The sequence below is a fragment of the Pseudophryne corroboree genome (genome assembly GCF_028390025.1).
Source record: "Pseudophryne corroboree isolate aPseCor3 chromosome 3 unlocalized genomic scaffold, aPseCor3.hap2 SUPER_3_unloc_82, whole genome shotgun sequence".
Taxonomy (NCBI): domain Eukaryota; kingdom Metazoa; phylum Chordata; class Amphibia; order Anura; family Myobatrachidae; genus Pseudophryne; species Pseudophryne corroboree.
The window spans coordinates 239,736-267,578 of record NW_026967577.1 but is presented as its reverse complement, the minus strand read 5'-3'; the positions used below and the strand labels follow the sequence as shown (position 1 = coordinate 267,578).

Below are 27,843 nucleotides of genomic sequence, written 5' to 3'. Positions count from 1 at the left end.
TGTATGTATGAGTACGGAGAGAGTGGGAGCAGTGTGGCTGCATGACTGACCAGGACGAGACACTCCCAGAAAGGCATGTATGTATGAGTACAGAGAGAGTGGGAGCAGTGGGGCTGCATGACTGACCAGGACGAGACACTCCCAGAAAGGCATGTATGTATGAGTACAGAGAGAGTGGGCGCAGTGGGGCTGCATCACTGACAGCCAGGACGAGACACTCCCAGAAAGGCATGTATGTATGAGTACGGAGAGAGTGGGAGCAGTGGGGCTGCATCACTGACAACCAGGACGAGACACTCCCAGAAAGACATGTATGTATGAGTACGGAGAGAGTGGGAGCAGTGGGGCTGCATGACTGACCAGGACGAGACACTCCCAGAAAGGCATGTATGTATGAGTACGGAGAGAGTGGGCGCAGTGGGGCTGCATCACTGACAGCCAGGACGAGACACTCCCAGAAAGGCATGTATGTATGAGTACGGAGAGAGTGGGCGCAGTGGGGCTGCATCACTGACACCCAGGACGAGACACTCCCAGAAAGACATGTATGTATGTGTACAGAGAGAGTGGGCGCAGTGGGGCTGCATCACTGACACCCAGGACGAGACACTCCCAGAAAGACATGTATGTATGAGTACGGAGAGAGTGGGCGCAGTGGGGCTGCATCACTGACACCCAGGACGAGACACTCCCAGAAAGACATGTATGTATGAGTACAGAGAGAGTGGGAGCAGTGGGGCTGCATCACTGACACCCAGGACGAGACACTCCCAGAAAGGCATGTATGTATGAGTACGGAGAGAGTGGGCGCAGTGGGGCTGCATGACTGACCAGGACGAGACACTCCCAGAAAGGCATGTATGTATGAGTACGGAGAGAGTGGGCGCAGTGGGGCTGCATCACTGACACCCAGGACGAGACACTCCCAGAAAGACATGTATGTATGAGTACAGAGAGAGTGGGAGCAGTGGGGCTGCATCACTGACAACCAGGACGAGACACTCCCAGAAAGGCATGTATGTATGAGTACGGAGAGAGTGGGCGCAGTGGGGCTGCATCACTGACAGCCAGGACGAGACACTCCCAGAAAGGCATGTATGTATGAGTACAGAGAGAGTGGGAGCAGTGGGGCTGCATGACTGACCAGGACGAGACACTCCCAGAAAGGCATGTATGTATGAGTACGGAGAGAGTGGGAGCAGTGGGGCTGCATCACTGACAGCCAGGACGAGACACTCCCAGAAAGGCATGTATGTATGAGTACGGAGAGAGTGGGAGCAGTGGGGCTGCATCACTGACACCCAGGACGAGACACTCCCAGAAAGACATGTATGTATGAGTACGGAGAGAGTGGGCGCAGTGGGGCTGCATCACTGACACCCAGGACGAGACACTCCCAGAAAGGCATGTATGTATGAGTACGGAGAGAGTGGGCGCAGTGGGGCTGCATCACTGACAGCCAGGACGAGACACTCCCAGAAAGGCATGTATGTATGAGTACGGAGAGAGTGGGCGCAGTGGGGCTGCATGACTGACCAGGACGAGACACTCCCAGAAAGGCATGTATGTATGAGTACGGAGAGAGTGGGAGCAGTGGGGCTGCATCACTGACAGCCAGGACGAGACACTCCCAGAAAGGCATGTATGTATGAGTACGGAGAGAGTGGGAGCAGTGGGGCTGCATGACTGACACCCAGGACGAGACACTCCCAGAAAGACATGTATGTATGTATGAGTACGGAGAGAGTGGGAGCAGTGGGTCTGCATGACTGACAGCAAGGACGAGACACTCCCAGAAAGACATGTATGTATGAGTACGGAGAGAGTGGGCGCAGTGGGGCTGCATCACTGACACCCAGGACGAGACACTCCCAGAAAGACATGTATGTATGAGTACAGAGAGAGTGGGCGCAGTGGGGCTGCATCACTGACAACCAGGACGAGACACTCCCAGAAAGACATGTATGTATGAGTACGGAGAGAGTGGGCGCAGTGGGGCTGCATGACTGACACCCAGGACGAGACACTCCCAGAAAGACATGTATGTATGAGTACGGAGAGAGTGGGAGCAGTGGGGCTGCATGACTGACAACCAGGACGAGACACTCCCAGAAAGGCATGTATGTATGAGTACGGAGAGACTGGGAGCAGTGGGGCTGCATCACTGACACCCAGGACGAGACACTCCCAGAAAGGCATGTATGTATGAGTACAGAGAGAGTGGGCGCAGTGGGGCTGCATGACTGACACCCAGGACGAGACACTCCCAGAAAGACATGTATGTATGAGTACGGAGAGAGTGGGCGCAGTGGGGCTGCATGACTGACAACCAGGACGAGACACTCCCAGAAAGGCATGTATGTATGAGTACGGAGAGAGTGGGCGCAGTGGGGCTGCATCACTGACACCCAGGACGAGACACTCCCAGAAAGACATGTATGTATGAGTACGGAGAGAGTGGGCGCAGTGGGGCTGCATGACTGACAACCAGGACGAGACACTCCCAGAAAGGCATGTATGTATGAGTACAGAGAGAGTGGGAGCAGTGGGGCTGCATCACTGACAACCAGGACGAGACACTCCCAGAAAGGCATGTATGTATGAGTACAGAGAGAGTGGGAGCAGTGGGGCTGCATCACTGACAACCAGGACGAGACACTCCCAGAAAGGCATGTATGTATGAGTACAGAGAGAGTGGGCGCAGTGGGGCTGCATGACTGACACCCAGGACGAGACACTCCCAGAAAGACATGTATGTATGAGTACGGAGAGAGTGGGCGCAGTGGGGCTGCATCACTGACAACCAGGACGAGACACTCCCAGAAAGGCATGTATGTATGAGTACGGAGAGAGTGGGCGCAGTGGGGCTGCATCACTGACAACCAGGACGAGACACTCCCAGAAAGGCATGTATGTATGAGTACGGAGAGAGTGGGAGCAGTGGGGCTGCATGACTGACAACCAGGATGAGACACTCCCAGAAAGGCATGTATGTATGAGTACAGAGAGAGTGGGAGCAGTGGGGCTGCATCACTGACAACCAGGACGAGACACTCCCAGAAAGGCATGTATGTATGAGTACAGAGAGAGTGGGCGCAGTGGGGCTGCATGACTGACACCCAGGACGAGACACTCCCAGAAAGGCATGTATGTATGAGTACAGAGAGAGTGGGCGCAGTGGGGCTGCATGACTGACCAGGACGAGACACTCCCAGAAAGGCATGTATGTATGAGTAAGGAGAGAGTGGGCGCAGTGGGGCTGCATGACTGACAGCTGAGCCTGTCACGTCAGTGAGGTGACAAAATGCAAGATATAATTACCTAGCTAAATCAGGCGCTAATGCAATGTTACATGTATTAAATGAGCACCAAACATATTGATTATTAGACAGCAGCTCCTATGCGGCAACTGGATGCCTTAGATGATATAGATTGTTTAAGTTTCAATAGAGACAAAAGAGCGCTGATGGTATATAAATAAAAATATTTCTAATATTTATTAGAGTTCAACACAATAAAAACAGTTATGCCAATAATAACCAGATAAAATGTAGCCACAATATTTCTGATTGTATATAAACTGTATACAGATTCAGCTGTAATCACTCACATTAGATCGATTGTATTTAAATGCAGCTGAATCAGCTGATATGTGCAGTACTGCGGTCCATTAATTAACATATTAGAGGTATATATATTAGGGGTATATGCAATTGCGGGCGAATCGCGCCTTTTTTTCGTCCGTTTAAAAATTCGCCTGCACTCGACAGCCACAGCCCTGCTGCCAGGACCATGAATTCACCATATGCAATGCAAAACGGATTCGACACACCCCTTGGCGGATAACGGCCCAATCGGCGAGTAATGGGCGTCCCGAATTCGACTTCCCGCCGAAAGCAGCCCTTTATTAGGGCTTGTTTGCTGCGTGCTCTGCAGCCATTTTGTGAACCTGCAGAGAGGTGTGAGGAGGTGCAGAGCTAACAAATTGGTTGTTTGCTGTGGTATTGTTTGGACACCCCAGCAGGCTTTATTCCAGGACAGACAGGAGGATACCTGTTACCCCGGAGGAGAGCCATTTTAGGAGCTTTTACTACATTTGCAGGTAAGTACCACATGTGGGTCTGGTGTTGCATGTATGTGTTTGTGTAGTGGGGGTTGCCATGAGGTGTACATGGGGTGTTTGGGTATGTGTGCAGGTATGTGTATAGCTCCTGTTAGTTTTGCTGCATTTTTTTGTGGAGATTTGTGTTTTGGGGTAGTTTTTCAAAAATTTTTTCTTTTCTTAAAATTACTTTTTGGGCCTTCCTTTTGCATTGGTGTACCTCCAGCATGCGCAGGATTGATTTTTAGCTAGCTTGGGCTGATTTTTAGTGTGTGTCGGTAGCAATGCGGTCGACATGTGGTGTCGTTTGTTTGCCAAACCTGTTTTTTCCCTCCTATTTTACCACTGGTGTACCTCCAGAGTGTGCTGGGATGATTTCTGACTAGTTTAGGGTGATTTGGAGCAAGTCTGTGGCTGCCATGCGGTCGACATGTTGTGTCGGTTGTCAGTCAAACCTGTTTTTTCTCTCCTATTTTACCACTGGTGTGTCAGCCATTTTGTGTGTCAGACATTTTGTGTGTCAGACATTTTTGATTTCCAGTATGTGCAGGGATGGTGTTTTGGTCCTGCTTGAGAACTGGGGTCCCAGCAGCATGACATGTGATTGCATTTAATTATGTAATGTGGTAAATGTAAATTTATATTTATATATATATATATATATATATATACACACAGAGTAAAAACCACAGCACTCACCGCACCAGAAGCGGGGCACAGCTATGCACTTACCACTCACAGGGTGGGGTGCATGTAACACTGCACTCTCCACCACAGAAGCGGGGCACACAGCTGCACTTACCACTCACAGGGCGGGGTGCATGAAGCCCATGACCACATCGCTCTAATAAATACAAACAGAGAACCCAGCACTCACCAAAGTAAACTCACTTATCCTCAACAATTCAATAAATAAATGATGGGGGTTTAGTTGGTGGATTGGCCAATGCACGGAAGCCTGTATACCGATTCAAGGTACCCCACCTTCATACAGGTCCTACACTATCACAGAGTCTTAAAACCTGACTACCACACTGCTGCATCATCTGCCTGCTAGATGTAATGTGTACCTGCCACAGACTTTATGGCTTTTAAAGGCACACTAGTCACCTATTGCACTGGCTCAAAGATGATTGCTAAAAAACAGCTGAGACAGGTTCAGGATAATAAAGTCCACACAGGGTGCATGAGAAAGCTAGTGGCCACGGTTAATAAGAGCTAACCATAGATTAACCCCTTCATATACACACAGAGTAAAAACCACAGCACTCACCGCACCAGAAGCGGGGCACAGCTATGCACTTACCACTCACAGGGTGGGGTGCATGTAACACTGCACTCTCCACCACAGAAGCGGGGCACACAGCTGCACTTACCACTCACAGGGCGGGGTGCATGAAGCCCATGACCACATCGCTCTAATAAATACAAACAGAGGACCCAGCACTCACCAAAGTAAACTCACTTATCCTTAACCTGTCTCAGCTGTTTTTTAGCAATCATCTTTGAGCCAGTGCAATAGGTGACTAGTGTGCCTTTAAAAGCCATAAAGTCTGTGGCAGGTACACATTACATCTAGCAGGCAGATGATGCAGCAGTGTGGTAGTCAGGTTTTAAGACTCTGTGATAGTGTAGGACCTGTATGAAGGTGGGGTACCTTGAATCGGTATACAGGCTTCCGTGCATTGGCCAATCCACCAACTAAACCCCCATCATTTATTTATTGAATTGTTGAGGATAAGTGAGTTTACTTTGGTGAGTGCTGGGTTCTCTGTTTGTATATATATATATATATATATATATATATATATATATAAAATTATTATTTTTTTTTGTTCTTTTTAAAACAGAGATGTCCAGGGACAAGCAGACCGACCCCCCCCCCCCCCTTCCCCCACCCCCTCGGATCTATCCCTGCATAGCAACGAGGAGTGGGAGCCGACCCGGGAGGAGGATACGACCGACCAGGCATCCAGTGACCAGCCGCGGTCGTCAAGGGCCCATGAGAAATCTAAGAAAAAGCCTAGTAGAAAGGTACTGACAACACCTGCAGACACAAATAGCATTCAACTTGACCCACCCTAGTTTACGCACTGCCATGCACACCTACAGGTATATGTGCGCAATGCCAGGGATACTAACACTCACAGGTACATACCGATCTTATTAAATGCATGGGTTTTTTTTTCAATTCCTAAAGGCAAGAAGCCAGCCAGAGGAGCAGTCGGAGGAGGAAGCCTCTGGTGAAGATGCAGGACCGAAAAAGCCGCGTGGACCCAGATACACTGAGGCGGAAAACTGTTCCCTAGTGGATGGCGTCGACAGGTCCTACGACATTCTGTATGGACCAAGGGCACAGACCACAGCAGCTAGGACAAAGCGAAGCATCTGGGATTCCATCGCGAGCCAAGTCACTGCAGTATCTGGAAACCGCCGGAGCACCAGAAACTGTATGAAGCGGTACAGTGATTGCCGCAGACAGACCAAAAAGAAGATGGGGATTCAGCGCCGACATGAGACAGCTACGGGAGGTGGCCCGGCTCTCAATATGAAGTGGCTACCCTGGGAGAACGTTATTAGAAGGTGCATGAACCCTGCCATGGTCGAAGGAGTTCGCGGAGGTGTGGACTCCAGCCATCCGATGGCTTTCCCGAGGAGGAAGAACCGCCCAGATGACGGAAGAAGGCGGGAGACAAGCAGTCCAAAAGGAGGCCTGATGGTAAGAATACATTCACATGAGCTGTACTAACGAAAAAATTTTGTATTTGCTAATGTGAGTTTTTTTGTTTTTCAGACAGGCCTGCCCAGAGGACATCACCTGCGCACAGGACATCGCCAGCGCACGGACCGTCACCTGTGCAGCAGGCATCAGGAGCGCGCATATCGTCACCTGTGCGCCACAGTTCGTCATCGCGCAGTTTGTCACCTGTGCACCAGACGACGTCAGCGCTCAGACTATCACCTGTGTGCCAGACACCGTCGGCGACCACACCACAAGATGGGCGCCAAACTACTGCTCCTGCGCGCAGGCCATCACCAGATCGTCGTCTCTCCAGGAGCTCTGGGACTGAAGAGCCTCAAGACACAACCCTTGTGGACCCATCACCCGATCTGTTTGAGTCTACAGGGTTAACAGACGAGACTTTTCTTGGGTTTGAGGACAGCCGTGCAGATGTATCCAGCCAGACCCTTGAAAAGTCTTCAGAAACGAGGACAAGTGGAGCTCCTGGAGCAGCGGCACCACAGGATGGAGAAGGTTTGTATTTTTTTTTGTGGGGGGGGGGGGGGGGGTCAGCAGTTGTGTAAAGTTTATTAACTTTCCCCAAAAAATTATTTTGCAAACAGTGGTGCCACGGACCAGCAGCGGACTAGCTTCGGGGATTGGTTCCTACTTCAGGCCGGATCTCCTACAGGAGTCGTTAGAGGATGACGAGGTGGAAGTGCAGCAGGCTGCAGTTGCTACATCCCTGTGTGAGTAAATTGAATTGTGAGCCTTCAAACAAGTGTATGATGAATGTGTATAATATTTTCAATTTTTCTTTTCAGCTGCCCAAATGCAAGTGGTGGCAGACATCCAGGAAGGGCAGAATCCCTCAACTGTTCAGAGGGTTCACACCCTGGCATCGGAGATTGGGACCCGCCAGGATACGTACACAAATGTCGTGGGAAGCAGACTGGACAACATTGAGAGGACAATGGAGAAAATGTCCAACAGTCTGCAAGAACTGCAGAAGACTCTTTCCGACAGCACGGCCACAATACTACAGATCATAATTGAAGATCGTAGAGAGAATAGGAGCGTACTTAGCATTATGTCCGATTCCTTGCTCAAGCTTGTGGAAAATACCTCATGTCTGGCAGAAAGCAATAAGAACATGTCGGAGAGTCATCGACACTCCTCTTCCAGCCAACAGCTCATCGCAACCACACTGCAGATGATCTATGATAAGCTCCCAGTACCAGCTCATCAACACGCTGGTGATCCACCATATCCGCCGTCGCAAGCCACAAGGACGCATCGTACCCTTCCTCAAGTCCCATCCCAGTACAGACAGTCACAGATGTACCAGGGATATACAGGGATGTACCCCACCCCCCAGATGCCTCCACCACCGGCCGCACAATCTTCAGCAGCATGGGCACCGAGGACCAGTCTACATACTCCCCAGCCTCCCAGGACATCCACGCCCTATCAGGGGGAAGAAGAGGATCCGGACAGACTTCCACCATAAACCCGGTCGTATTATTTTATTTTATTTTATTTTAAATGTTTTTCATGTATCCCTTTCTTCCCCTCCCATTAGTTTGTTGTTTTTCTTACTATTGTTTTTTCTTTGTTGGCCTTCCCCACCCGTGACCGGGTACTACCAAGGAGCTTTGTGTAGGCATACATGCGCGGGCATGTATGCGGGCGCGTGTGGTAACGGATGAAAGCGCCTTGCGGCTACATGTATGATGGGCCAAAGAGCTATTCTGATACCCCCTTTTTCTTTCAAAAATCCTTTTTGTAATGGTGTACAGTAGGCTTTCATTGTGTGAATTTACTATTCACTAGTCTGTGTTTTTGACTTATTCATAGGATTGGTGAGGAGAAATGAAGTGGACGGCATAAAGTTGTGTTGTGCGTACCAAGGTGAGTAGAACCATGTTTAATTCAAGAAACTTTGAACCGCATGCCTTTGTAGAACAACACCGTCCAGCAATGGGTCATGCTGGGCTGTGTTGTTCCACAAATGTTAGTGTGTCAAAGTGCTGACCACTGACGCCTCTCTTTCACTTTGAACCGCATGCCTTTGTAGAACAACACCGTCCAGCAATGGGTCATGCTGGGCTGTGTTGTTCCACAAATGTTAGTGTGTCAAAGTGCTGACCACTGACGCCACTCTTTCACTTTGAACCGCATGCCTTTGTAGAACAACACCGTCCAGCAATGGGTCATGCTGGGCTGTGTTGTTCCACAAATGTTAGTGTGTCAAAGTGCTGACCACTGACGCCACTCTTTCACTTTGAACCGCATGCCTTTGTAGAACAACACCGTCCAGCAATGGGTCATGCTGGGCTGTGTTGTTCCACAAATGTTAGTGTGTCAAAGTGCTGACCACTGACGCCACTCTTTCACTTTGAACCGCATGCCTTTGTAGAACAACACCGTCCAGCAATGGGTCATGCTGGGCTGTGTTGTTCCACAAATGTTAGTGTGTCAAAGTGCTGACCACTGACGCCACTCTTTCACTTTGAACCGCATGCCTTTGTAGAACAACACCATCCAGCAATGGGTCATGCTGGGCTGTGTTGTTCCACAAATGTTAGTGTGTCAAAGTGCTGACCACTGACGCCACTCTTTCACTTTGAACCGCATGCCTTTGTAGAACAACACCGTCCAGCAATGGGTCATGCTGGGCTGTGTTGTTCCACAAATGTTAGTGTGTCAAAGTGCTGACCACTGACGCCACTCTTTCACTTTGAACCGCATGCCTTTGTAGAACAACACCGTCCAGCAATGGGTCATGCTGGGCTGTGTTGTTCCACAAATGTTAGTGTGTCAAAGTGCTGACCACTGACGCCACTCTTTCACTTTGAACCGCATGCCTTTGTAGAACAACACCGTCCAGCAATGGGTCATGCTGGGCTGTGTTGTTCCACAAATGTTAGTGTGTCAAAGTGCTGACCACTGACGCCACTCTTTCACTTTGAACCGCATGCCTTTGTAGAACAACACCGTCCAGCAATGGGTCATGCTGGGCTGTGTTGTTCCACAAATGTTAGCGTGTCAAAGTGCTGACCACTGACGCCACTCTTTCACTTTGAACCGCATGCCTTTGTAGAACAACACCGTCCAGCAATGGGTCATGCTGGGCTGTGTTGTTCCACAAATGTTAGCGTGTCAAAGTGCTGACCACTGACGCCACTCTTTCACTTTGAACCGCATGCCTTTGTAGAACAACACCGTCCAGCAATGGGTCATGCTGGGCTGTGTTGTTCCACAAATGTTAGCGTGTCAAAGTGCTGACCACTGACGCCACTCTTTCACTTTGAACCGCATGCCTTTGTAGAACAACACCGTCCAGCAATGGGTCATGCTGGGCTGTGTTGTTCCCCAAATTTTCATTGAAAAGAAATGAACATGAATTTAGTGTGTCTTTACTTTAATATACTTTTTTTCTTTTCCCCACAGATATCTATATACACAAGAAAAGAATGTAAAGAAGAACAAACTACTTTTTTGTTTTAATTAACTTTCAAACTTTATTAAAAAAAATTTTTCTTCAATAAACTTTTAAAAATAGAAGTTTCCTGTGGTTTTTATTAAAATTTGTAATGCAGTAGAATTGTACGTAAGTAGATTGCCCGGGGAACTGTCTCTTCAAATCCACGCCACTTAGGAAGGATACACCGGAAGACCTGTGGAAGAGAACAGTATGAGCTACCAGATGTGGGTAATAGTGTCACCCTGGGACTGGAAAGAAGAGGTACATACAGTCCACACAACACAAGCGGGGAACAGTGGGTCCAAATGCAACCCTCCGGCACTTGCGTCACTACACATCCAAACATTCCCTGACCAGCATTGGTGTTTCAGGGAATGTTTGGATGTGTAGTGACGCAAGTGCCGGAGGGCTGCACTTTGGACATGCCGGGGTGATTTTGGACAAAGGGAGTTCTGGGCAATCCATCTCACCTGAGGGGGTTGTCTGCTACATGGCGGAGGTTCAGGTCCACATCACCAGTAGGTCGCCCATGGAACATCGGGTGAAATGGCGTGTCTCTTCACATCCACGCCACTTGGGAAGATACATCGCAGGACCTGTGGAAGAGAACAGTTTGAGCTTCCAGATATGGGTGATAGTGTCACCCTGGGGCTGGAAAAAGAGGTACATACAACAGTCCACACAACACAAGCGGGTTGCAGCGGCCCAAATGCAACCCTCCTGCACTTGCATCACTACACATCCAAACATTCCCTGACCAGCATTGGTGTATCAGGAGGGAATGTTTGGATGTGCAGTCTTGCAAATGCCGGAGTGCTGCACTTTGGACATTTCGGAGTGATTTTGGACAAGGGAGTCTTGTTGGTCAATGCATCTCACCTGAGGTGGTTGTCTGCTACATGGCGGAGGGTCAGGTCCACATCACCATTAGGTCGCCCATGGAACATCGGGTGAAATGTCGTGTCTCCTCACATCCACGCCACTTGGGAAGATACACCGCAGGACCTGTGGAAGAGAACAGTTTGAGCTTCCAGATATGGGTGATAGGGTCACCCTGGGACTGGGAAAAAGAGGTACATACAACAGTCCACACAACACAAGCGGGTTGCAGCGGCCCAAATGCAACCCTCCTGCACTTGCATCACTACACATCCAAACATTCCCTGACCAGCATTGGTGTATCAGGAGGGAATGTTTGGATGTGCAGTCTTGCAAATGCCGGAGTGCTGCACTTTGGACATTTCGGGGTGATTTTGGACAAGGGAGTCTTGTTGGTCAATGCATCTCACCTGAGGTGGTTGTCTGCTACATGGCGGAGGGTCAGGTCCACATCACCATTAGGTCGCCCATGGAACATCGGGTGAAATGGCGTGTCTCCTCACATCCACGCCACTTGGGAAGATACACCGCAGGACCTGTGGAAGAGAACAGTATGAGCTTCCAGATGTGGGTAATAGTGTCACCCTGGGACTGGAAAGAAGAGGTACATACAGTCCACACAACACAAGCGGGGAACAGTGGGTCCAAATGCAACCCTCTGGCACTTGCGTCACTACACATCCAAACATTCCCTGACCAGCATTGGTGTTTCAGGGAATGTTTGGATGTGTAGTGACGCAAGTGCCGGAGGGCTGCACTTTGGACATGCCGGGGTGATTTTGGACAAAGGGAGTTCTGGGCAATCCATCTCACCTGAGGGGGTTGTCTGCTACATGGCGGAGGTTCAGGTCCACATCACCAGTAGGTCGCCCATGGAACATCGGGTGAAATGGCGTGTCTCTTCACATCCACGCCACTTGGGAAGATACATCGCAGGACCTGTGGAAGAGAACAGTTTGAGCTTCCAGATATGGGTGATAGTGTCACCCTGGGGCTGGAAAAAGAGGTACATACAACAGTCCACACAACACAAGCGGGTTGCAGCGGCCCAAATGCAACCCTCCTGCACTTGCATCACTACACATCCAAACATTCCCTGACCAGCATTGGTGTATCAGGAGGGAATGTTTGGATGTGCAGTCTTGCAAATGCCGGAGTGCTGCACTTTGGACATTTCGGGGTGATTTTGGACAAGGGAGTCTTGTTGGTCAATGCATCTCACCTGAGGTGGTTGTCTGCTACATGGCGGAGGGTCAGGTCCACATCACCATTAGGTCGCCCATGGAACATCGGGTGAAATGGCGTGTCTCCTCACATCCACGCCACTTGGGAAGATACACCGCAGGACCTGTGGAAGAGAACAGTATGAGCTTCCAGATGTGGGTAATAGTGTCACCCTGGGACTGGAAAGAAGAGGTACATACAGTCCACACAACACAAGCGGGGAACAGTGGGTCCAAATGCAACCCTCCGGCACTTGCGTCACTACACATCCAAACATTCCCTGACCAGCATTGGTGTATCAGGAGGGAATGTTTGGATGTGCAGTCTTGCAAATGCCGGAGTGCTGCACTTTGGACATGCCGGGGTGATTTTGGACAAAGGGAGTTCTGGGCAATCCATCTCACCTGAGGGGGTTGTCTGCTACATGGCGGAGGGTCAGGTCCACATCACCATTAGGTCGCCCATGGTAGAGTTGGATAAAAGGGTCAAATATTTGCGGTAACCAAACAGGATAAAACAGGGGGGAACAAACTGTATAAACACGGCCTGGGGATACACATCAACAGGATGTAAAACTCTGTAATAGATAAATGAAGAGGTTTTTTTAAAAAAAATCCAATGTCAGTTTACACGATAATACAAATGTTGTCAGTATACTCACAGGTAACTGCAAAAAAATTTTGTATCACTGTCCGCCGGGAATCCTCTCCTTCGCCCATACCCACCGGTAGAGCAGAAGACCGGTTCCCGCGTAGGAAAGCACTACGACGAAGAGTCACCGGCAAACGGTTTGCGACACATATGTTGTGTAAAATACAACATGCATTTACCATGCCGCAAACCTTCGACGGTGAGTACAAAAGAGCACCGCCGGAAGTGTCTAAACATCGAAACCGGCTTTTAAGTACACCGAAGGCACGCTCAATTATTCCCCTCGATGCAATGTGTTTCTCTTGGTAACGTTTTTCTGCTCTACCAACAGGATTAGACAATGGGGTCAACAGCCACGGTTTGTTTGGATAACCCGCATCGCCTATAGAAAATATAAAAAAAATGTTAGGTACTTGTAAAAAATAATAAAAAAAATAATAATAAAATAATAAAAAAATGAAAATACATACCTAACAGCCAGCCACCAGGCATGTTTCCTGTTTCGAACTTGTCAAACAGCGATGACTGGCTTAGGATGAAGGAGTCGTGAGATGATCCAGGAAATCCCACAAAAATGTTCAAAAATCTCATGTTGACATCACAGACCGCCTGCACGTTCAGGGAATGGAACTGTTTTCGGTTCCGAAAACATTCCTCTGAATTCCGTGGCGGTCTGATCTGCACGTGGGTACAGTCAATCGCGCCCAGCACATTGGGAAATTTGTATTTGTTGAAAAAGCCTAATTTGATCTCACGACATTCGCTGTCCGTCTCTGGAAATGTGATGTACTGGATCGTCAATTTGCGGAAAGCCCTAATGACTTGGGTTATACAGCGCGACAGTGTCGACTGAGAAAAACCGCATGTTTGAGACAGTGTAGGCTGGAATGTGCCTGACGCCAAAAAATGTAACGTCCCCAGCAGTTTCTGAAAACCGCTGATTGCACGATTTGACCGTGCCCGAGGTTCCAAGTCGGCCGCCAACAGAGCGTACAGCGAATATATGTCGCGAGTCGATAAGCGATAATTTTGTATCACCTCGAACTCGCTGAGATCCTCCAGTTCACGCCTAGTGCGATACTGGCGTGGACGTGGAAATGAAACCCGCAATACTGGCTCACCCAATGCAGACATTTGCTGACCTGGATCCTGATGTTCATCAGCACTTTCTTCCTCCATCATGCTTGCAGCCAGCATGAACAACACAATCTGGTCAGAAAAAGGCTCCATCATTGTAGTCAGTACAAAAATAGGAATGTGTTTTAAAACGCAGGGATTTTCCTAAAAAAACGATTCCACAGAGCTGACTGTAAAATGGCTCCTTCTCCCTGTAGTCTCAAACCCAGGAGTGAGGAGATAGGAGGGGCTTTGCAGAAGTGTATCCTGGGTAAAACTGTGGAATCATGGGTAAATTTCCCTCAGGAGATTGAAGAAAAAAATATTCCTTTAAAAAATCAATTAAATAATACTTGTGAAGCAAAAAAAGACAAACCAAGTAGATAATCCTTTCAAATATAAATAGATATGCTACTATCAATCCTCAAATATCCCAAAAAATTATGTTCTAAAAATTTTTTTTGAGAACCCGCCAGTCAACTGAGGCGGACTGAAATAGGCGAATTTGCGGTCGAAAAGCACTGCAGGCGAATTTCCAAACTTGAATTGAATATGCTTGGGGCGAATTGCAGCATCTGTACCATTGCAGAAAAGTCGAATGCGAAAAAAGTCGAATTGACAAAAGTCGAATTTTGAATGTCCGTTTTTTTGCGAAAAAGTACTGTACTGCATAGGCGAATTGATTTTTTGAGGCGAAAACGTTCCGGAATTCGACTTTTTCTGAAATTTGACCGCAATTGCATATACCCCAATGAGTCCTCTGAATGCATTTCTTGAAGTTCTGGGTACCAAGCTCTTCTTGGCCAATCCGGAACCTCGAGTATAGTTCTTACTCCTCTCCTTCTTATTATTCTCAGTAGCTTGGGTATGAGAGGCAGAGGAGGGAACACATACACCGACTGGTACACCCACAGTGTTACCAGAGTGTCCACAGCTATCGCCTGAGGGTCCCTTGACCTGGCGGAATATCTTTTTAGCTTTTTGTTGAGGCGGGACGCCATCATGTCCACCTGTGGCCTTTCCCAATGGTGTACAATCCTTTGGAAGACTTCTGGATGAAGTCCCCACTCTCCCGGGTGGAGGTCATGCCTGCTGAGAAAGTCTGCTTCCCAGTTGTCCACTCCGGGAATGCACACTGCTGACAGTGCTAACACATGATTTTCCGCCCATCGGAAAATCCTTGTGGCTTCTGCCATCGCCATCCTGCTTCCTGTGCCGTCCTGTAGGTTTACATGGGCGACCGCCGTGATGTTGTCTAACTGGATCAGTACCGACTGGTGTTGAAGCAGGGTCTAGCCTGACTTAGGGCATTGTGAATGGCCCTTAGTTCCAGAATATTTGTGTAGGAAGATCCTTGCATGGAACCTGCCGAATGGAATTTCTTCGTAAGAAGTTACCATCCTTCCCAGGACTCGCGTGCATTGATGCACCGACACCTGTATTTGTTTTAGGAGGTCTCTGACTAGAGATGACAACTCCTTGGCCTTCTCCTCCGGGAGAAACACTTTTTCCTGTTCTGTGTCCAGAACCATACCCAGGAACAGTAGACGCGTCGTAGGAACCAGCTGTGACTTTGGAATATTCCGAATCCAGCCGTGCTGTTGTAGCACTTCACGAGATAGTGCTACTCCGACCAACAACTGCTCCCTGGACCTCGCCTTTATAAGGAGATCGTCCAAGTACGGGATAATTATAACTCCCTTTTTTCGAAGGATTATCATTAATTCGGCCATTACCTTGGTAAATACCCTCGTGCCGGGGACAGACCAACGGCAACGTCTGGAATTGGTAATGACAGTCCTGTACCACAATTTTGAGGTACTCCTGGTGAGGAGGGTAAATGGGGACATGCAGGTAAGCATCCTTGATGTCCAGTGATACCATGTAATTCCCTTCGTCCAGGCATGCAATAACCGCCCTGAGCGATTCCATTTTGAATTTGAATCTTCGTATATAAGTGTTCAAGGATTCTAATTTTTAGAATGGGTTTCACCGAACCGTCTGGTTTCGGTACCACAAACCTTGTGGAATAGTAACCCCGGCCTTGTTGAAGGAGGGGTACCTTGATTATCACCTGCTGGAAATACAGCTTGTGAATTGCCACCAGTACTACCCCCCCTCGAGGGCAGCAGGCAAGGCTGATTTGAGGTAACGGCGAGGGGGATTCGCCTCGAACTCCAGCTTGTATCCCTGTGATACTACTTGCAGAACCCAGGGATCCACCTGTGAGCGAGCCCACTGGTCGCTGAAGCTCCCGAGACGTGCCCCCACCGCACCTGGCTCCACCCGTGGAGCCCCAGCATCATGCGGTGGACTTAGAGGAAGCGGGGGAAGATTTTTGATCCTGGGAACTGGCTGTCTGGTGCAGCTTTTTCCCTCTTCCCTTGTCTCTGTGCAGAAAGGAAGCGCCTTTGGCCCGCTTGCTTTTCTGAAGCCGAAAGGACTGTACCTGATAATACGGTGCTTTCTTAGGTTGTGAGGAAACCTGAGGTAAATTTTTTTCTTCCCAGCTGTTGCTGCGGATACGAGGTCCCAGAGACCTTCCCCAAACAATTCCTCACCCTTATAAGGCAGAATCTCCATGTGCCTTTTAAAATCAGCATCACCTGTCCACTGCCGGGTCCCTAATACCCTCCTGGCAGAATGGACATTGCCTTAATTCTGGATGCCAGCCGGCAAATATCCCCCTGTGCATCCCTCATATATAAGACGACGTCTTTAACATGCTCTATGGTTAGCCAAATAGTATCCCTGTCGAGTTAACAATCTGACAGGGTAACAGACCACGCTGCAGCAGCACTATCCATGCTGAGGCAATTTTAGGTCTCAGTATAGTACCTGAGTGTGTAAATACAGACTTCAGGATAGCCTCCTGCTTTTTATCAGCAGGCTCCTTCAAAGTGGCCGTTTCCTAACACGGCAGTGCTACCTTTTTTGACAAACGTGTGAGCGCCTTATCCACCCTAAGGGATATCTCCCAACGTGACCTATCCTCTGGCGGGAAAGGGTACGCCATCAGTAACTTTTTAGAAATTACCAGTTTCTTATCGGGGGAACCCACGCTTCTTCACACACTTCATTCACTCATCTGATGGGGGAACAAAACACTGGCTGCTTTTTCTCCCCAAACATAAAACCCCTTTTTAGTGGTACTTGGGTTAATGTCAGAAATGTGTAACACATTTTTCATTGCCGAGATCATGCTACGGATGTTTCTAGTGGATTGTGTATATGTCTCAACCTCGCCGACACTGGATTCAGACTCCGTGTCGACATATGTGTCTGCCATCTGAGGTAGCGGGCGTTTTTGAGCCCCTGATGACCTTTGAGATGCCTAGGCAGGCGCGGGCTGAGAAGCCGGCTGTCCCACAGCTGTTACGTCATCCAGCCTTTTAAGTAAGGAGTTGACACTTTCGGTTAATACCTTCCACCTATCCATCCACTCTGGTGTCGGCCCCACAGGGGGCGACATCACATTTATCGGCATCTGCTCCGCCTCCACATAACCTTCCTCCTCAAACATGTCGACACAGCCGTACCGACACACCGCACACACACGGGGAATGCTCTGACTGAGGACAGGACCCCACAAAGTCCTTTGGGGAGACAGAGAGAGAGTATGCCAGCACACACCAGAGCGCTATATAATGCAGGGATTAACACCATAACTGAGTGATTTTTCCCAATAGCTGCTTGTATACACAATATTGCGCCTAAATTTAGTGACCACCCTCTCTTTTTAACCCTTTGAGCCTGAAAACTACAGGGGAGATCCTGGGGAGCTGTCTTCCAGCTGCACTGTGAAGAGAAAATGGCGCCAGTGTGCTGAGGGAGATAGCCCCACCCCTTTTTCGGTGGACTTCTCCCGCTTTTTTATGGATCTCTGGCAGGGGTATTTTACACATATATAGCCTGTATAATTATATATTGTGTAGATTTGCCAGCAAGGTGTTTAATATTGCTGCTCAGGGCGCCCCTTCCCCCCCAGCGCCCTGCACCCATCAGTGACCGGAGTGTGAGGTGTGCATGAGGAGCAATGCAGTGCTGTGCGCTACCTTGGTGAAGAGCGAAGTCTTCTGCCGCCGATTTCCAGGACCGTCTTCTTGCTTCTGGCTCTGTAAGGGGGACGGCGGCGCGGCTCCGGGACCGGACGATCGAGGTCGGGCCCTGTGTTCGATACCTCTGGAGCTAATGGTGTCCAGTAGCCTAAGAAGCCCAAGCTAGCTGCAAGCAGGTAGGTTCGCTTCTTCTCCCCTTAGTCCCCCTCGTAGCAGTGAGTCTGTTGCCAGCAGATCTCACTGAAAATAAAAAACCTAAATATACTTTCTTTTTCTAGGAGCTCAGGAGAGCCCCTAGTGTGCATCCAGCTCAGCCGGGCACAAGATTCTAACTGAGGTCTGGAGGAGGGTCATAGAGGGAGGAGCCAGTGCACACCAGGTAGTCCTAAAGCTTTCTTTAGTTGTGCCCAGTCTCCTGCGGAGCCGCTATTCCCCATGGTCCTTACGGAGTCCCAGCATCCACTTAGGACGTCAGAGAAATGTGATTACTAGATTATGTGTGTATATAGGGTGCCCCCATACCTGCTCTCCCCTGTACAATACCCGACAGTCTCCTCTTACCCAGTGATGTGAGGGGCCGGTGATTCTCCATCATCACGTCCTTGTACAGACCCCTGTGTTCCTCTATATACTCCCACTCCTGCATGGATACATAGACAGTGACATCCTGACACCTTATAGAACACGTCCCCTGGTGTTACTGTATAATGTCCTATTCTCGACAGTCACCTCTTCAGTCCTCACCCAGACAAATCCCCCTTGTGTTACTGTATAATGCCCCATTCCCAGCAGTCACTTCTCCAGTCATCACCCAGACACATCCCCTGGTGTTACTGTATAATGTCCCATTCCCAGCAGTCACCTCTCCAGTCATCACCCGGACACATCCCCTGGTGTTATTGTATATATCCCATTCCCAGCAGTCACCTCTCCAGTCATCACCCAGACACGTCCCCTGGTGTTACTGTATAATGCCCCATTCCCAGCAGTCACCTCTCCAGTCATCACCCGGACACATCCCCTGGCGTTACTGTATAATGCCCCATTCCCAGCAGTCACCTCTCCAGTCATCACCCGGACACATCCCCTGGTGTTACTGTATAATGTCCCATTCCCAGCAGTCACCTCTCCAGTCATCACCCAGACACATCCCCTGGCGTTACTGTATAATGCCCCATTCCCAGCAGTCACCTCTCCAGTCATCACCCGGACACATCCCCTGGTGTTATTGTATATATCCCATTCCCAGCAGTCACCTCTCCAGTCACCACCCAGACACATCCCCCGGTGTTACTGTATAATGTCCCAATCCCAGCAGTCACCTCTCCAGTCATCACCCAGACACATCCCCTGGTGTTACTGTATAATGTCCCATTCCCAGCAGTCACCTCTCCAGTCATCACCCAGACACATCCCCCTGATGCAGAGGCGGAACTACCGGCAGTGCAGGCAGTGCACTGCACTGGGGCCCGCCTCTGTCCAGGGGCCCAAGCATGTAATGAGTCAAACTGACTCATTACATGCCGCTGTGCGCTGCAGGCAACCGCTGCCCGCAGCGCACAGCCGCCCGGAGATAGGAGCTGAGCAGCGGTACAGACGGGGGAAGGAGGAGGGAGCCGGAGGACGGAGCCGCAGCAGCGCTTTGTTACTGGTGGAGGCGCTGCTGCTGCTGCTCCTCTGCTTCCCTATAGGCTGTCTTCCGAGAACAGCCTATAGGGAAGCAGAGGGGCAGCAGCAGCAGCGCCTCCACCAGTAACAAAGCGCTGCTGCGGCTCCGTCCTCCGGCTCCCTCCTCCTCATTCTCTACTGCCCGGGAATCGTCGTCTGACGCAGCTGCACCGAGGAGCCTGAGGGTAAGTATAATTCTTCTTTCTTTCTTTCTTTCTTTCTTTTTCTTTCTTGTGCCTGCCTGCCGCAATGTGTAAAAAGGGGGGACTACCTGCCGCAATGTGTAAAAAGGGGGGACTGCCTGCCGCACTGTGTAAAAAGGGGGGACTGCCTGCCGCAATGTGTAAAAAGGGGGGACTACCTGCCGCAATGTGTAAAAAGGGGGGACTACCTGCCGCAATGTGTAAAAAGGGGGGACTGCCTGCCGCACTGTGTAAAAAGGGGGGACTGCCTGCCGCAATGTGTAAAAAGGGGGGACTACCTGCCGCAATGTGTAAAAAGGGGGGACTGCCTGCCGCAATGTGTAAAAAGGGGGGACTACCTGCCGCAATGTGTAAAAAGGGGGGACTGCCTGCCGCAATGTGTAAAAAGGGGGGACTGCCTGCCGCACTGTGTAAAAAGGGGGGACTGCCTGCCGCAATGTGTAAAAAGGGGGGACTACCTGCCGCAATGTGTAAAAAGGGGGGACTGCCTGCCACTATGTGTAAAAAGGGGAATCTGCCTGCCGTAATGTGTAAAAATGGGGACGCTGTCTGCCGTAATGTGTAACAAGGGCACGCTGTCTGCCGTAATGTGTAAAAAGGGCACGCTGTCTGCCGTAATGTGTAACAAGGGCACGCGGTCTGCCGTTATGTGTAAAAAGGGGTAATCTGCCCGACGCTATGTGTAAAAATGGGGAATCTGCCTGCCGTAATGTGTAAAAAAGGGGGGCTGCCTGACGCTATGGGTAAAAATGGGGAATCTGCCTGCTGCTATGTGTAAAAAGGAGGAATCTGCCTGCCGTAATGTGTAACAAGGGCACGCTGTCTGCCGTAATGTGTAACAAGGGCACGCTGTCTACCGTAATGTGTAAAAAGGGCACGCTGTCTGCCGTAATGTGTAACAAGGGCACGCGGTCTGCCGTTATGTGTAAAAAGGGCACGCTGTCTGCTGTAATGTGTAAAAAGAGGAATCTGTTCGCTGTAAGGTGTAAAAGGGTCTCTACCTGGTGTAGTGGTGCTACTGTGCGGCGTAATTTGAATAATGGAGACTACTGTGTTGGTATTATTTTGTGGCCACACCCCTTCCCCACGAAGCCACGCCACTATGTATTTTTGCGCGCGCCTACGGCGCGCACTGCCCCCGGGGTGGACTTGGATGGGGGGGGGGGGCCCAAAGCATTTTGTCGCACCTGGGCCCACCGCTTGCTTGTTCCGCCACTGCCCTGAAGTTACTGTATAATGCCCCATTCCCAGCAGTCACCTCTCCAGTCATCACCCAGACACATCCCCTGGTGTTACTGTATAATGCCCCATTCCGAGCAGTCACCTCTCCAGTCATCACCCTGACACTTCCCCTGGTGTTACTGTATAATGCGCCATTCCCAGCAGTCACCTCTCCAGTCATCACCCAGACACATCCCCTGGTGTTACTGTATAATGTCCCCTTCCCAGCAGTCACCTCTCCAGTCACCACCGAGACACATCCCTTTGTGTTACTGTATAATGCCCTATTCCCAGCAGTCACCTCTCCAGTCATCACCCAGACACATCCCCTGGTGTTACTGTATAATGCCCCATTCCGAGCAGTCACCTCTCCAGTCATCACCCAGACACATCCCCTGGTGTTACTGTATAATGTCCCATTCCCAGCAGTCACCTCTCCAGTCATCACCCAGACACATCCCCTGGTGTTTCTGTATAATGATCCATTCCCAGCAGTCATCTCTCCAGTCATCACCCTGACACTTCCCCTGGTGTTACTGTATAATGCTCCATTCCCAGCAGTCATCTCTCCAGTCATCACTCTGACACTTCCCCTGGTGTTACTGTATAATGCTCCATTCCCAGCAGTCACCTCTCCAGTCATCACCCAGACACATCCCCTGGTGTTACTGTATAAGGGCCCTCATTCTGAGTCGTTCGCTCGGTATTTTTCATCGCATCGCAGTGAAATTCCGCTTAGTACGCATGCGCAATATTCGCACTGCGACTGCGCCAAGTAATTTTACTATGAAGATAGTATTTTTACTCACGGCTTTTTCTTCGCTCCGGCGAACGTAGTGTGATTGACAGGAAATGGGTGTTACTGGGCGGAAACACGGCGTTTTAGGGGCGTGTGAATTAAAACGCTACCGTTTCCGGAAAAAACGCAGGAGTGGCCGGAGAAACAGAGGAGTGTCTGGGCGAACGCTGGGTGTGTTTGTGACGTCAAACCAGGAACGACAAGCACTGAACTGATCGCAGATGCCGAGTAAGTGTGAAGCTACTCTGAAACTGCTAAGTAGTTTGTAATAGCAATATTGCGAATACATCGGTCGCAATTTTAAGAAGCTAAGATTCACTCCCAGTAGGCGGCGGCTTAGCGTGTGTAACTCTGCTAAAATCGCCTTGCAACCGATCAACTCGGAATGAGGGCCAATGTCCCCTTCCCAGCAGTCACCTCTCCAGTCATCACCCAGACACATCCCCTGGTGTTACTGTATAATGCCCCATTCCCAGTAGTCACCTCTCCAGTCACCACCGAGACACATCCCTTTGTGTTACTGTATAATGCCCTATTCCCAGCAGTCACCTCTCCAGTCATCACCCAGACACATCCCCTGGTGTTACTGTATAATGTCCCATTCCCAGCAGTCACCTCTCTAGTCATCACCAAGACACTTCCCCTGGTGTTACTGTATAATGTCCCATTCCCAGCAGTCACCTCTCCAGTCATCACCCAGACACATCCCCCGGTGTTACTGTATAATGTCCCATTCCCAGCAGTCACCTCTCCAGTCATTGCCCAGACACATCCCCTGGTGTTACTGTATAATGTCCCCTTCCCAGCAGTCATCTCTCCAGTCATCACCCTGACACTTCCCCTGGTGTTACTGTATAATGCTCCATTCCCAGCAGTCACCTCTCCAGTCATCACCCAGACACATCCCCTGGTGTTACTGTATAATGTCCCCTTCCCAGCAGTCACCTCTCCAGTCATCACCCAGACACATCCCCTGGTGTTACTGTATAATGCCCCATTCCCAGTAGTCACCTCTCCAGTCACCACCGAGACACATCCCTTTGTGTTACTGTATAATGCCCTATTCCCAGCAGTCACCTCTCCAGTCATCACCCAGACACATCCCCCGGTGTTACTGTATAATGTCCCATTCCCAGCAGTCACCTCTCCAGTCATCACCAAGACACTTCCCCTGGTGTTACTGTATAATGTCCCATTCCCAGCAGTCACCTCTCCAGTCATCACCCAGACACATCCCCCGGTGTTACTGTATAATGTCCCATTCCCAGCAGTCACCTCTCCAGTCATTACCCAGACACATTCCCTGGTGTTACTGTATAATGTCCCATTCCCAGCAGTCACCTCTCCAGTCAGCAGCTGAATGATCTTGTTGGTGAGTTCCAGGATCTTCTGGTCATTGTGTCTCTTATGTATCAGTGAGTCAGTGAGTGAGGTGGAGGCACCGTGATGGGGCTCTAGGTCCTGTTTAGTCCACATGCAACATGAGGATGGATGCTGGGGGTCCATCGGATGTCTTCTTTAGTATGGTGTAATCCTGCTAAATGGGAGAGACAATATCACTTTAAATACTCCCAGATCTCCTCACCTCCCCAGTCTTGTCCCTGTATTATTACTATTGAAATGAGTGGTGTTACTGTGACATTCCCAGATCCCCCTCTACACCACCCAGTCATGTCCCTGTATTATTACTATAGATATAAGTGATGTCACTGTGAGGCTCCCAGATCCCCTCACCTCAGCAGTCATGTCCCTGTATTATTACTATAGATATAAGTGATGTCACTGTGACATTCCCAGATTGCCTCACCTCCCCAGTCATGTCTCTGTTTTATTACTATAGATATAAGTGATGTCACTGTGACGCTCCCAGTTCTCCTCACTGTCTCAGTCATGTCCCTGTATTATTACTATAGATATAAATGATGTCACTGTGAAGCTCCCAGATCCACTCACCTCCCAAGTCATGTCCCTGTATTATCACTATAGTTATGAGTGATGTAAATGTGACGCTCCCAGATCCTCTTCACCGCCCTAGTCATGTCCCTGTATTATTACTATAGATATAAGTGATGTCACTGTGACTCTACCAGATCCCCTCACCTCCCCAGTCATGTCCTTGTATTATTACTGTAGATATAAGTGATGTCACTGTGAAGCTCCCAGATCCCCTCACCTCCCCAGTCATGTCCCTGTATTATCACTATAGTTATAAGTGATGTAAATGTGACATTCCCAGATCCCCCTCACTTCCCCCAGTCATGTCCCTGTATTACTACTATAGATATAAGTGAAATCACTGTGACATCACCACCACTCCCAATGTATTATAATAATAATAATAATAATAATAATAATAATAATAATAAAATAATACCAGGACACCACAAGCTGCTGTCCCTGTATAATAATAACCATACAAAAAAACCTGCTCCCCCCGTATTATACTAATAACATCAGGACACCTCATTCTGCTCTCCCTTTATGGTAATAATAAAAGACACCAAAGGCTGCTCCCTTCTGTATAATAATAATAATAATAATGACAGGACACCACAGGCTGCTGCGCCTGTATTATAATAATAATAATAATAATAATAATAATAATGCTTCCCCAATATAATAATAACAGGACACCACAGGCTGCTCATCCTGTATAATAACAGGACACCACAGGCTGCTCCTACTGTATAATAATAATAACAGGACACCACAGGCTGCTTCCCTTGTATAATAATAATAATAGGACACCACTGGCTGCTCCCCCTGTATAATAATAATAACTGTACACCACTGGCTGCTCCCTCTGTATAATAATAACAGGACACCACAGGCTGCTCCTCCTGTATAATAATAGCAGGACACCACAGGCTGATCCTCCTGTATAATAATAATAATAAAATAATAATAACAAAAGGACACCACAGGCTGCTCCCCCTGTAGAGTAGGATGCCACAGGTTGCTCTTCCTGTCTATTATGACAACACAGGATGCTACCCCTGTATATTATTGCAATACAGGCTGCTCCTCCTGTATACTATAACAGCACAGGATGCTACCCTTGTATATTATGACAACACAGGCCACTCCCCCTGTATACTATGACAGCACAGGCCGCTCCACTTCTATATTATGACAACACAGGCCACTCCCCCTGTATACTATGACAACACAGGATGCTACCCCTGTATATTATGACAACACAGGATGTTACCTCTTTATATTATGACAACACAGGCCGCTCTCGCTGTATAATATGACAACACAGGATGCTACCCCTGTATACTATGACAACACAGGCCGCTACCCCTGTATATTATGACAACACAGGATGCTACCCCTGTATATTACGATAGCACAGAATGCTACCCCTGCATATTATGACAACACAGGCCACTCCTTCTGTATAGAAAGACAATACATGCCGCTCACCCTATATAATAGTAACAAGACACAACAGACCCCTCCCACTGTATAAAAGGGCAACACAGGCCGCTCCCCCTGTAGAGTAGGACAACACATGCCGCTCCCCTGTATATTAATACAGCTCCCCTGTATATTAATACAACACAGGCCCCTATCTCTGTATAGAATTACGGTAACGGCGGGGTCTGCACCACCTGTATTAGGGTAACGGCGGGGTCTGCGCCACCTGTATTATGGTAACGGCGGGGTCTGCTCCACCTGTATTACAGTAACGGCGGGGTCTGCGCCATTTGTATTACACTAACGGTGGGGTCTGCACCACTTGTATTACGATAACGGCGGGGTCTGCACCACCTGTATTACGGTAACAGTGGGGTCCGTGCCCCCCTGTATTATGGTAACGGAGGGTTCTGCGTTCCCCGTATTACGTTAATGGCGGGGTCTGCGCCGCCTGTATTACGGTTACGGCGTGGTCCGAGCCACCTGTATTACGGTAACGGCGGGGTCCGCGCCACCTGTATTACGGTAACGGCGGGGTCCACACTACCTGTATTACGGTAATGGTGGGGTCAGCGCCACCTGTATTACGGTAACGGCGGGATCTGCGCCACCTGTATTACTGTAACAGCGGGGTCTGCGCCACCTGTGTTACGGTACCGGCGGGGTCTGCTCCATCTGTATTACAGTAACGGTGGGGTCCCCCTGTAGAGTAAGAACACACATGCCGCTCCCCTGTATATTAATACAGCGCCCCTGTATATTAATACAACACAGACCCCTATCTCTGTATAGAATTACGGTAACGGCGGGGTCTGCACCACCTGTATTAGGGTAACGGCGGGGTCTGCGCCACCTGTATTACGGTAACGGCGGGGTCTGCGCCACCTGTATTACACTAACGGTGGGGTCTGCGCCACCTGTATTACGATAGTGGCGGGGTCCGCGCCCCCCTGTATTAGGGTAACGGCGGGGTCTGCGCCACCTGTATTAGGGTAACGGCGGGGTCTGCGCCACCTGTATTACACTAACGGTGGGGTCTGCGCCACCTGTATTACGGTAATGGCTGGGTCCGCGCCCCCCTGTATTATGGTAACGGAGGGTTCTGCGTTCCCCGTATTACGGTAACGGCGGGGTCTGCGCCACCTGTATTACGGTAACGGCGGGGTCCGCGTTACCTGTATTACGGTAATGGCGGGGTCCGCGCCACCTGTATTATGGTAAAGGTGGGGTCCACACCACCTGTATTACGGTAACAGCGTGGTCTGCGCCACCTGTATTACGGTAACGGCGGGGTCTGCACCACCTGTATTACGGTAACGGCGGGGTCTGCACCACCTGTATTACGGTAACGGCGTGGTCTGCGCCACCTGTATTACGGTAACGGCGGGATCTGCGCCACCTGTATTACAGTAACGGCGGGGTCTGCGCCATCTGTATTACGGTAGCGGCGGGGTCTGCGCCACCTGTATTACGGTAACGGCGGGGTCTGCGACACCTGTGTTACGGTAACGGCGGGGTCTGCACCACCTGTATTACAGTAACGGCGGGGTCTGCGCCACCTGTATTACGGTAACGGCGGGGTCTGCGCCACCTGTATTACGGTAACGGCGGGGTCTGCGACACCTGTGTTACGGTAACGGCAGGGTCTGCGACACCTGTATTACGGTAACGGCGGGGTCTGCACCACCTGTATTACAGTAACGGCGGGGTCTGCGCCACCTGTATTACGGTAACGGCGGGGTCGGCGCCACCTGTATTACGGTAGCGGTGGGGTCGGCACCACCTGTATTACGGTAGCGGTGGGGTCGGCACCACCTGTATTACGGTAACGGAGGGGTCTACGCCACCTGTATTACGGTAACGGCGGGGTCTGCGTCCCCTGTATTACGGTAACGGCGGGGTCAGCACCACCTGTATTACAGTAACAGCGGGGTCTGCGCCACCTATATTACAGTAATAGGACACTAGAGTGTCAGCCACCTGTACAGGGATAATGCAGCACCAGAGGCTGCTCCAGCTGCACTATAACAAGGCACCAGAGGCTGCTCCCCCTGTAGTACAAAACCTGACACCAGAGCTGCTCAGCCTATAGAATAATAATAATAATATCATTACCTGCTGCCAGACACAGCAATGGCTGCTCTCTGCTCCTGCTGCCTTGTGGGAATGATAGAAGGAAGGCGGAGCTCAGACCAGGGGAAAATGGCCGCCGCTCCTGACGTCACACAGCCAGGGAACCTATTGCTGCTGCCGGACTGGTCTACAAGAAAATGGCCGCCGGCCTCCTGCA

At 49.8% G+C, this 27,843-nt stretch overlaps 3 protein-coding genes across 3 annotated transcripts in view; 2 read left to right on the top strand and 1 right to left on the bottom strand.

The window, feature by feature from the left end:
* LOC134984807 (oocyte zinc finger protein XlCOF6-like) overlaps window positions 1-27,843 on the top strand; it is a 121,533-nt gene that overhangs the window by 45,699 nt on the left and 47,991 nt on the right. The gene's annotated exons all lie outside the window — the stretch shown is intronic.
* On the top strand, window positions 7,452-8,729 carry LOC134984806 (uncharacterized). The gene is made up of 2 exons (XM_063950287.1): window positions 7,452-7,573; window positions 7,649-8,729. Exon 2 carries the CDS (start codon window positions 7,657-7,659, stop codon window positions 8,332-8,334), a length of 678 nt encoding a protein of 225 aa, XP_063806357.1. The 5' UTR covers window positions 7,452-7,573; window positions 7,649-7,656; the 3' UTR covers window positions 8,335-8,729.
* LOC134984812 (putative nuclease HARBI1) lies at window positions 12,707-27,712 on the bottom strand. Its single transcript, XM_063950294.1, has 5 exons — window positions 27,669-27,712; window positions 23,472-23,667; window positions 13,536-18,879; window positions 13,076-13,447; window positions 12,707-12,991 (listed from the first exon to the last, which is right to left on the bottom strand). Coding segments are annotated over exons 3-5 (1,137 nt in total). The 5' UTR covers window positions 14,299-18,879; window positions 23,472-23,667; window positions 27,669-27,712; the 3' UTR covers window positions 12,707-12,989.

Bases quoted from the DNA above. Each gene is read 5' to 3' on its own strand.
- LOC134984806 (XM_063950287.1), top strand. From the start codon at position 7,657: ATGCAAGTGGTGGCAGACATCCAGGAAGGGCAGAATCCCTCAACTGTT.
- LOC134984812 (XM_063950294.1), bottom strand. From the start codon at position 14,298: ATGATGGAGCCTTTTTCTGACCAGATTGTGTTGTTCATGCTGGCTGCA. The intron at 13,448-13,535 runs GTATGTATTTTC...TATTTTCTATAG, and splicing joins GCCTGGTGGCTGGCTGTTAG to GCGATGCGGGTTATCCAAAC.